This window comes from Macadamia integrifolia, chromosome 5 (assembly GCF_013358625.1).
Source record: "Macadamia integrifolia cultivar HAES 741 chromosome 5, SCU_Mint_v3, whole genome shotgun sequence".
NCBI lineage: Eukaryota > Viridiplantae > Streptophyta > Magnoliopsida > Proteales > Proteaceae > Macadamia > Macadamia integrifolia.
In genome coordinates this window covers 33,209,451-33,219,344 of record NC_056561.1, presented here as the reverse complement: position 1 = coordinate 33,219,344, position 9,894 = coordinate 33,209,451, and the positions used below count along the sequence as shown (strand labels likewise).

General features: G+C 38.4%; 2 protein-coding genes across 6 annotated transcripts; one reads left to right on the top strand and one right to left on the bottom strand.

Moving 5' to 3' along the window:
- Nucleotides 1-1,025: 1,025 nt before the first annotated feature.
- Nucleotides 1,026-3,107, bottom strand: LOC122078548 (1-aminocyclopropane-1-carboxylate oxidase homolog 1-like). 2 transcript variants are annotated; one of them, XM_042644569.1, is made up of 4 exons: nucleotides 3,026-3,107; nucleotides 2,211-2,902; nucleotides 1,720-2,041; nucleotides 1,026-1,551 (listed from the first exon to the last, which is right to left on the bottom strand). In XM_042644569.1, exons 2-4 carry the CDS (start codon nucleotides 2,816-2,818, stop codon nucleotides 1,273-1,275), a joined length of 1,209 nt encoding a protein of 402 aa, XP_042500503.1. In that variant the 5' UTR covers nucleotides 2,819-2,902; nucleotides 3,026-3,107; the 3' UTR covers nucleotides 1,026-1,272. The 2 variants fall into 2 exon arrangements, with proteins under 2 accessions (XP_042500503.1, XP_042500502.1); XM_042644568.1 differs by having other exon boundaries at nucleotides 2,211-3,078.
- Nucleotides 3,108-3,926: 819 nt separating this feature from the next.
- On the top strand, nucleotides 3,927-7,995 carry LOC122078765 (transcription factor BHLH089-like). 4 transcript variants are annotated; one of them, XM_042644886.1, is made up of 7 exons: nucleotides 3,936-4,151; nucleotides 4,274-4,771; nucleotides 5,262-5,468; nucleotides 5,696-5,761; nucleotides 5,878-5,946; nucleotides 6,038-6,109; nucleotides 7,546-7,995. In XM_042644886.1, exons 2-7 carry the CDS (start codon nucleotides 4,454-4,456, stop codon nucleotides 7,672-7,674), a joined length of 861 nt encoding a protein of 286 aa, XP_042500820.1. In that variant the 5' UTR covers nucleotides 3,936-4,151; nucleotides 4,274-4,453; the 3' UTR covers nucleotides 7,675-7,995. The 4 variants fall into 4 exon arrangements, with proteins under 4 accessions (XP_042500822.1, XP_042500820.1, XP_042500819.1 ...); XM_042644888.1 differs by having other exon boundaries at nucleotides 3,927-4,771; nucleotides 7,551-7,995; XM_042644885.1 differs by having other exon boundaries at nucleotides 3,936-4,771.
- The last annotated feature ends 1,899 nt before the right edge of the window (nucleotides 7,996-9,894 follow it).

Below are 9,894 nucleotides of genomic sequence, written 5' to 3'. Positions count from 1 at the left end.
AAAAAAAAAAAAACTGAACTCAAAAAAAAAAAAATGCTCCACGGCTCGTGATCTTGTCACCTAGATCTAAGCCTAGAACTATAACTTTAAAAATTATAACTCAATTGCATAAATCATAAACATAAAAGGTTGAATAAGAATAAAAGAATGCTTGCATTAATTGACATAAAAAACTATTACAAAAGTGATTAAAGCAAAAATAAAGAAGAACTAAAACTAAAGAGAGTGAGAGAGAAGAAAACTAAGCATAAACTAGAAAATAAACTAAGGGGAATAATAAAATAGGAGGGGGGAGGAAGGGGGCTTTTATAGGGTTTTTTTCTTGCCTCCTTACTTCTACAAGTCTTCTTTAAGAAAAGAAAGAAAATTAAATTAAATTAAATCTTGGTAAAAATCCTCATTCTCTGAGATATTGTGTGAGGAAAGAGAGAATCTATTTCCAAAATTAACGAATTCTATTCCTTCCTTACAATATTCACCAATATCTTGCAATTTTGATTAAATCAGAAAGGAATCTCTGCAAAGCATCTTCAAAATCTTGTGAGGTGACAAGGAGGAAGAATAATATTCAGAATTTTGTAGGAGAGTGGATGTGGTACCAATGAGTGGGTCCCACCTTTGGATTGGTTCTTGATTCACTTTAAGCACTTTTTCTTGTAGACTTGGAAATTGAAAAAAACAAGAAAAATAAAAGTATTACTATCCAAAGTGGGGCAAAATGTACACTTATATCCCTAAGATTTCACACATTATTGTGCTCATCGGTTTTCAAGGGCTATTTTTCTATAAAAAATCAATGCTCTGTTTGCCTCTGCATCCTTGCCATTCTTATCATTAGCTAATGTTCCAAGAACAGGGACTTCCTGAATTGCAAATGGCCATGGCTGAAGCAACTACCCATGTTCTTTTTCCTGTCTAGGAGAAGAAAGTGCTCCCATATCCATGATTAAAAGGATAGATTATAAAAATAACTAAGGAATGAAATTTACAAGCACACATGAAGATCATGTTTTGCTTCAAGGATATGTAAAAAATGAATCATTCTTTACTACCACAAGCTTGAAAACACATCATCTCTGTATTCAGGTTATGTCCAACTAGTATATAGATAGAGGCATTAATTTGTGAATATAGGGACTGATACATAAGTTTACAACTTGTCTGCAACTTCAGACATTTTACCTCATTCAGTAGGATGCAGCAGATATTGCGAGATCATGCCCTTACAGTTTAAAAAAAAAATTAAATTCTAAACAGAGATTCCATTTGGAACTACGAACCCATCGATTCAGTGAGATTCGACAACTTGAAATGTGTTAAAGCAGAATTCCCATCAAGTCCTTTCGAATCATAGTAAGCTATAAAGTCTTTCAATGAGGTCTCTCTGTATATAGGGGAATAATCTTCTGATAACAATTCCTTGATAGGGCCATAGATCTTTGTGGATGGATGAAGGTGTGTAGTGAAAAAGCAAGCTACAGATACTCTTGGGCCTACACAGTTAGCCAAGACTCTGTGTTCAACACTTTTAAACCTGTCATTAGACATTAGCTGCAGGAAGATAACATGAAAAACAATCAGACTAGCTAACCATGGAACAAGTATTAGGATTAATGATATAGTAAAACTGCTCTGATATGTCATCTTCTGAAATAAAGAAGCTTTCAAGGAAGGTTTGATTCAAATTAAAATAGGTTCAATATAGCTAATAGTACTTGCCTGTAGGAGGTCTCCAATGTTCACAACCAGAGCTCCAGGCACAGGAGGAACATCAACCCAATGATTTTGATGAAGAACTTGGAGGCCACCAATATGGTCTTGCAGAAGGATAGTAAGGAAATCAGGGTCAGAATGCTTGCTGGTTCCCATCGTCAGCTCAGGCTCAGGGCATGCTGGATAGTAATGAAATAGCATGATATGGCCTGCCGCACAATCCATGTCTTTCAGGTAATGAGGGTTCAGATGAAGAGCCTCTGATAGTAGCTCAAACAATTTAAACCCTAATCTCCTAACTTGCTTAGAGTACTCTATCATCGCATCTCTGCAAATCAAACCCTAGACCTTGATAAGGATAGTTCAATCTTCCCAAGAAGGTCAATTGGATCAACTATTTGAAAACTAAATGTCTCTAAAACATGAATTGCAGTCGGGATAAACCGTGAATGAAAGGAAAGATTAAGAATCAGAGCGAGACCCAATAAATGTAGTACCTGCAAGTCTCAGGCAATTCATCTAGGCTAGGAGGATCAGGACCCATCACACAGAACAAGCTGTCTCTCCAATTGGCAGCGGGTGACTGATACAGATCAAAATTGCTGCTAAACTTGACCTTCCTCATGAGCTCACGGGAGTAAAATTCCATCTTCACCTCCGTTGGTTGCTCATGGAACCTCCTTGTCGCTTCTAACATGTCATCCAGAAGGCTCGTAGGAATACCATGATTGACCACCTGAAAGAAACCCCATTTCTCCGACGCACGACGGAGTTCATCTAAAATTTCCTCGGGGTTACAGCGATTGATATTGATCTTGTCTTCCTCGAGCTCAATTTGAGAGCCTGAGCTTGGCAGACCCAGGTCTATGACCGGAACCTTCAAGTTGTTGCCAGTCCCCTGAAGCCGAAGCTCTTTAAGCTCATCAGCTGGTCTGACGAAGATGCGGGGAATCTTTGCCACTCCGGCATCAATGAGTCCTTTGACCCCAGCTTTGGAATCGTCAAAGGCCTTGAGTTCTTTTTCTCTATCATAATCTGAGGAGATACTGTCGTGGAGATCTTCAACTTCTCCGTCGACCTCAGACTCGGATCTCACCATGATCATGCCCTTCTTTCTTCTTTCCGTCAGTTGTAATTCATCGATTCTGTGCAGAAATCAGAAGCAGCATATGAACCACGAAGCGAATATCTAGCAAGGAGAGGATGACGCAGAAGAAGCAAGACCCATCGTAATCAGTGTTTTAAAAATTGAATAAAAAAGTTTAGCTTAATGTTGAGGCTAGTTATGTATTAGCTTAGGTTGCTTCTTTACCACATTTGTCTGAAATGTAGTGGATTCAAGATTTCAAGCTCCAATTTTCATTGTAAATTATGCCCTTCTTCCTCCGGATAAGAAACTATACTTTTTGTGGTTTTGATAATATTTTGATTTGTTTAATTGCAAAATAAAAAATCATCTAATTTTAAATTTTATGGTGATGGTTAGGGGTTGTAGTTGATCCATTGGAAGAAAAAAAAGTCTTTTTGAACTTGCTTAAGGCCGTGTTTGGTATGCAAGGGAGAGAAGAAAAGAAAAAATAAATTTTCTTGATTTAAAAAATTCTTTTTATACTTGGTATGTCTGAATAGGGGAAGATTTTTTTTTTTTTTAAATTTAAAAATTCACCTTAAAAATAATAAAATTTTCTTTCGTTGTCAAAAACAGTTCATATATTGCCACCGCACAGAAAACCCACTGTACCCCTATCCCCTTATGTCGGCGCAGGGCCTCCCGCATACAGGAGACATTGCCCCCAAAATTTTTTTTTTCCCTTCATAAACACAGCCAGAGGCCCAGAGTATCACAAGTCACAACAGGGTATTTTTGGCATCTTAAACTCACAATCAACGTACATAAGACACGTGGTGAGATCTCGATAGTCCATTCCATGAATCCTGTGGACCAACAGAAAGAAAATTCTTTAGTATATATATGTACCGAACAATTTTTACCAAAAAAATATGTACCGAACAATTTAATGAGTAACGACTTTTGGTGAATCATTAATGTAAGTCGTCAATGGTCAGCCGACTCAGCCTCAGCCGATACATCGCAGTCCAAAACTATCGTTGTCCAAATCAACGTTCCTCGATCCATGCTGTCTAGTGTCCACTGTCCACTCCGTAGTAGTTGTGTACGCTGTACTTGTGGGCTCTGTGACCCCATCTTCAAACAGTTCCAGCGCCGGACCCTGCGATTAAACCTCACTCTTGTCACTTCTTTTCAACTCCCGAGGTCTCCCTGTAACACTACTAAGTAGTGGTGCGGAAAGAGCGCTGTGGGCGCATTGCGCACCGCTTTCCAGTGAAGAGTGGAAGATATCACAGTCACCAGAGGCCACACGGCTCTGGGCTTCTGCTTCTGATGCTGGTTGCTCACAAACAGACACTCTCTAAAAGTCTGTCTTTATTGTATTAGTGTTCTCTCTCTTCTCTTATCTTTCCTTTTGACTGATGCTAAGAAGCTTGGATTTCTCTCTCTAACATTTACTCTTTAAATGGCCCTACTGTGGAATACCAGTTCGTTCAACTTCAAATGCAGATTTTGCAGTCGAACCTGTTGAGCTTAACTAGGATTTTCGGCAGCTTTTCGCCCTGATTTTGTTGCTGCGGAAACGATGATTGCTATCCTTCTGATGTGAAGAAGAGGAATGCCAGGTTAAGCTTGGATGAGAAATTCGAAAGGCTTCGCGTTATGTAGATGGATCCTCCTTCTCTGATCAATGCTGGCTCTTTTCCCTCTGCGAACTCGTCATCGTATGGTTTAACTGAGATTTGGCCGTTTCTGCTTAACGGAGGAGGTGGTATGTTGGGATTGCAGAGGAATCATTTCGACCAGAATTTAGCTGGATTTGTGGAGACTATAGGGACTGGGATTGTGAATCGGGATACGTCGGTCGATGAGTCAACGGTAACGGAGCAGAGTGGGAGCCGTGGTAGAGCTAGAAGGAAGCGTAGAGATGCGGTTTCGGAAGATGAGTCGTCTAAGATTGTTTCTACTAGCAGTGGCAATGAAATGGTATTCACTAGGTTATTCTATTCGGTTTTTTTTTTTTTTTCACCCAGTCATCTCTATCGGTTGATATCTTCACATGTTTACATTTCTTGACTTAGATTTTGTTATGCTCAACTATATTTGAGGTTTTTTCCAGCTGTGAAACACTCATGTATTAGAATTATTGATAATTTCTCAATGTTTCTGGAGTGAGTGACGATTCCTGAAAAGTTAAGGAATTGAATTAAAATCAATTATTTTAGATCTGGAAAAGAAGTCCCCTTAACTTGTTTTAATTATTCCTTTATAAAATTTCATTGTATCTATTCTGGTGCTGTCTGGTTCTTCCAAATGGTGAAAATTGGTTTTTACTTTGTAGAGAATTGAAGTATAAAATATTGGTTAAAGAGTTGATCAGGGGACAAGTTTTCTCTTTATTAGCTTATTATACACATACAATTCATTTGGTTCATGGCTCTTAGCAATGTGGTCCTGAAATGATTTCCCATTTTAGCAGAACGATTATGATGGTAAACGTCAAAAGGTCTCAGGATCTGGAGATGAAAATGGTGATTCAAAAGCTGACGTTGAAGCAAATTCAGGTTCTGTTGATAAACAAGCTGAACAAAGCACACAACCTACCGAGCGGCCTAAACAAGATTACATCCATGTTCGAGCAAGAAGGGGTCAAGCTACTGATAGCCACAGCCTGGCAGAGAGAGTAATCCACTTGTCTCCTCTTCACTCGTGCATTTCTGTAAATGTCAAATATCTGTGAATGGGAATCTAAAATTTTACAAGACAAAGTAGAGATTAAAATTCAGATAATAAGATTAGCAGGTTTCTATTGTTTTTTAGTAAGCATGATTGTGGAGCACAGAAAATAAAATGATTGATCATATTTACAAAATACAAGCAAGAATGCTTACGGATCAATTTGTCGGACAGGCTAGAAGAGAAAAGATTAGTGAGAGAATGAAGATTCTTCAAGATCTGGTCCCTGGTTGTAATAAGGTGCTGTATTGTTGTTCAAGTGCTTTTATTGTTACTTTGCATCTGGGCATGTAGAGATTAAACTCTATACGTAGAGCATCCAATATGTGTTGGTAAGCTGTTCATTCTTTAAGCAGGTTATTGGGAAAGCACTTGTCCTTGATGAGATCATTAATTACATTCAATCTCTCCAGCGTCAGGTTGAGGTAAGCATAGTTATATATTATATATTTGCAATGGTTGTTTTTTCCCTTGTTGAAGCAGGCACAAATTCTAACAATTCATTGGATGTTGTAGTTCTTGTCCATGAAACTTGAAGCTGTTAATTCAAAAATAAGCCCTAGCATTGAAGGATTTCCTCCAAAAGATGTAAGTCTGAGTAAACTGTTGATTACGTTATGCATTTTCTTCTGGAAAAGCCAATTTTTCTTAATTCCTTGCTAGTATGACTTTTTTCATTTTTATTGTTTGTTGGAAAAAGAAAAAAGTATATGGTAGATCCAACATCCTTAATGGGTAATATACTAACCTTTCAACTTAAGATCTTCACAGACCTTGATATATATATATATATATATATTTATTCCAAATGTCACTACAGAATTTAAATAAACAAACATCCAAGTGGTCTAGAGCAAGTATTTTCACTAATTAAATGCTAACTAAGGCAGAACAGGGCAAAAGAATTAAGAGAAAATAAGAGGCCTTAAGTGATCTCCCCATTATTAATTAAAGAATACTTTATAGTCTAAGATTTGGGGAAAACAACCTTTCCTATAGGACTTGTTTATTTCTCTTGCTTCATTATACCTTGAATATGATTTTACAGCAATCCTCAAATGAATTACAGTATTTGAGGAATTTTTTTCCCCTATATTTGCCTAAGTCTTACATAAATTAATGGAAGAAGGGTTTCTGGTCCCCATACAAAGTCTTGGTGGGATGCCTACTTCTGCCACCTGGCACATCGGATAGGGCTGAACTTTCATGGACAGGTAGACCCCAAGGTCCCCTGCTCATTGTCAAGTTTTTCAGCTCAAACAGAGTTCTCCATGTGGCAAAACACATCATTGAAAAATCAGAAGAGATCCAGTAATGATGAGTACCAGTAGGTGTGCATGTACATACACAAGAATGCATGCCTATACCTGGGGTAGGCTAAATGATTGAGTCTGGGTCTAAATTTTGATATGTGGTGTATACATACATTCCCCTAGATATCCAAAGGTCCACTTTGACATTTGACCCTTCCACACGGCGGAATTAGGTGTTCAGACCAGAGACACCCTTACGTGGCCTGTTGACCAAGGAAAATTTTGCCCAAGTTTAATAATAAAATCAAGGGAAGAGAGAGCTACCTGTCTGCGTTCCCCATGCCCAGACACAGCCCAGGATTCAGGGGCCAGGGGGTCTTTTCACAGGCCCCCCTCCCCCCTCTGAAAAATAGGGGTGTGTCTGAGTGTGGGGAACATGGACGGGTAGCATTCTTTCTCCCTAAAGTTAATCTATGATCTCCTTGCTTCACCTAGTTCTTAGGCTTTAAGTCTTTAACCACTTTAATAGTAGTTTGTGAATAGGCTTCTGTCTTTTCTCCTGAAACTGGATAGCTGGATTTTCTTTAGCATTGGATTGTTGTGGATTTGATTCAGTTAATTAGTTACTAAAGCGGACTACTTATATTAAAAACAGAAAGAGTAGAAAATTAGAGTTTAGAAAGGGGGTCAAAGGAGGAGATGATTAATCGGAGATGTTTCATTTATGAATTATCGATCTATAAATTTAACAAGTTAAATTTTATGTTTCAGTTCAGTGCACAAACATTTGATACTACTGGAATGGCATTCAATTCACAAGAAACAAGGGAATATGATCAAGGATCACCACAGGAGTGGCTGCACATGCAGGTTGGTAGCGGTTTTGAAAGAGCAACATAGTTCTAGGAAATCCTCGTCAGTTGGCAATAAGGGCATGAAACATCCTGTTTCCTCCATCATGAGCCATGACTGTCAACAAATATTTCCCCATGTCTTAATTTATTGTGGACCTTATTATTGTTTTCAACATCTGGCATGGAGCTGTTTCTTTCTTTATGTGAGTGAGCTTAAATTGAAAATTTGAGCAGCCTAAAATATTTGAGCAGCCTCCATTACTGTGTGTTAGAAAATCCATTCTTTTATCTTCATATATCATCTAACAGGGTTCCCTTTTCTATGTTGTATCGGTGAACTGAATAGTGAATACAGAACTTTCTACTATGAATAGCTCCTGAACTTTGTCTATGACCTAACCAAAGAAGGATTTTTTCATAGTTTCTAATGGCTTCTTCCTCTTGTATTAATCTTGTGTTTAATTTTTTGACTTAAAAAAGTTCAAGGCTTATTATATTGTTCTTTGTTCAGTTCTGTTTGGTTTCTTCCTTTCTGTTATTCTCCCTCCTCGGATGGAGTTTAGTAATAATAACTCAACTGTACTCATTTTTCTTCTGAAAAATTGTAAATGAGTATGTAAAAATGGAAAAGTCTTACATGGGAAGGGAAAAATGCGGCATCATCTTTGCTTTCTTTGGGGTTTTTTTTTTTTTTTTTTTGTGGGGTGGGGGGGTGTTGGGGCACTGATTCCATGACAGTGGTCTAACTTGTGATTGCTTTCTTCTAAGTTACTGTCAATTCAGTGGATTAATGTTTTCAATATGAAGGGGTGATGTGAGCTGTTCTACTTCATTTTGATGCTGGGGAGAGGCCTCATGAGTCATGAATGTGCTTTTTAAAAAGAAATACAACAACTCGGCCTTTTCCCAACTGAATGGGGTCGGCTACATGGATCCACAAGAAAAAAAAACACACACACAACACAAGAACATCCCACCTACAAGCGATCGGTCACATGAATCTTTGCCCTCCAAGCCACTCAGTTAGCGGTCATATTGGAGTCTAGACCTAGTTTCTGTATGTTTTTCCTTACAACCATATCTGAGGTCGTTTTAGGTCTACCCCTAACCCTTTTAGCTCATTCCTTCCAGATCTTATCATTCCTCCTAATTGGGGCATCCAAAGGCTTCCATTGAACATGACCATACCACCTTAAACAACTTTCTTGAAGCTTGTCCTTAATCGAGGCAACCCCCAAATCCTCTCTAACTTGGTCATTCCTTACCCTATCTCTCATAATTTTACCGCACATCCATCTCAACACCCTCATCTCTGCAACACCCAGCTTATCTATGTTATGCTTCATGACTGCCCAACATTCTACACCATACATCATAGTTGGTCTTACGACAATTCTGTAGAATTTTCCTTTAAGCTTTAGAGAAATCTGTCGGTTACACAACACTTCAAATGCACCTCTCCACTTCATCCATCCTACCTTAATTCTGTTAGAAACATCATTTTCTATATCCCCTTCCTTGTTTATGGTTGACCCCAGATATCTAATACAGTGGCTTTGCGGTATATCTCTCCCCTCGAGTTTCACCACTTTGTTAGCTGTCCATGTGCGATTAAAGTTACACATCATATGCTCCGTCTTTTTTCGACTTAAGGCCTCTCGACTCTAAGGTAGATCTCCATAGCTCCAATTGATCGTTAATCCCTGCTATTATTTCATCTATCAGAATAATATCATCCGCAAAGAGAATACACCACGGAACCTCTCCTTGAATGTTCATGGTTAATTCATCTATAATGAAGCTGATCCTTGATGCAACCCAATTGTTATTGGGAACTCACTACCCTAGCCTCCCATTGTTCTCACACAACTCTCCTGACTCACCTCACCCTCATACATATCCTTAATTATATCCACATATTTGCTTGACACTCTTCTCTTCTTCAAAACTTGCCAGATTAACTCCCTTGAAACTCTGTCATGTGCTTTCTCTAGGTCGATGAAGACCAAATGGAGATTCCTCTTGTAGGCTCCAAATTTTTCCATGAGCATCTGTAGTAGGTAAATGAATTTTGTCGTGGATCTACCTAGCATAAAGCCAAATTGGTTTCCTGAAACACGAGTTTCCCTTCTTAGGTTGGCTTGATAACCTTCTCCCATAATTTCATAGTATGACTCATAAGTTTTATGCCTCTATAGTTGTTGTAACTTTGGATGTCACATTTATTTCTGTAGAATGGAACTACAATACTTCTCCATTCATATGG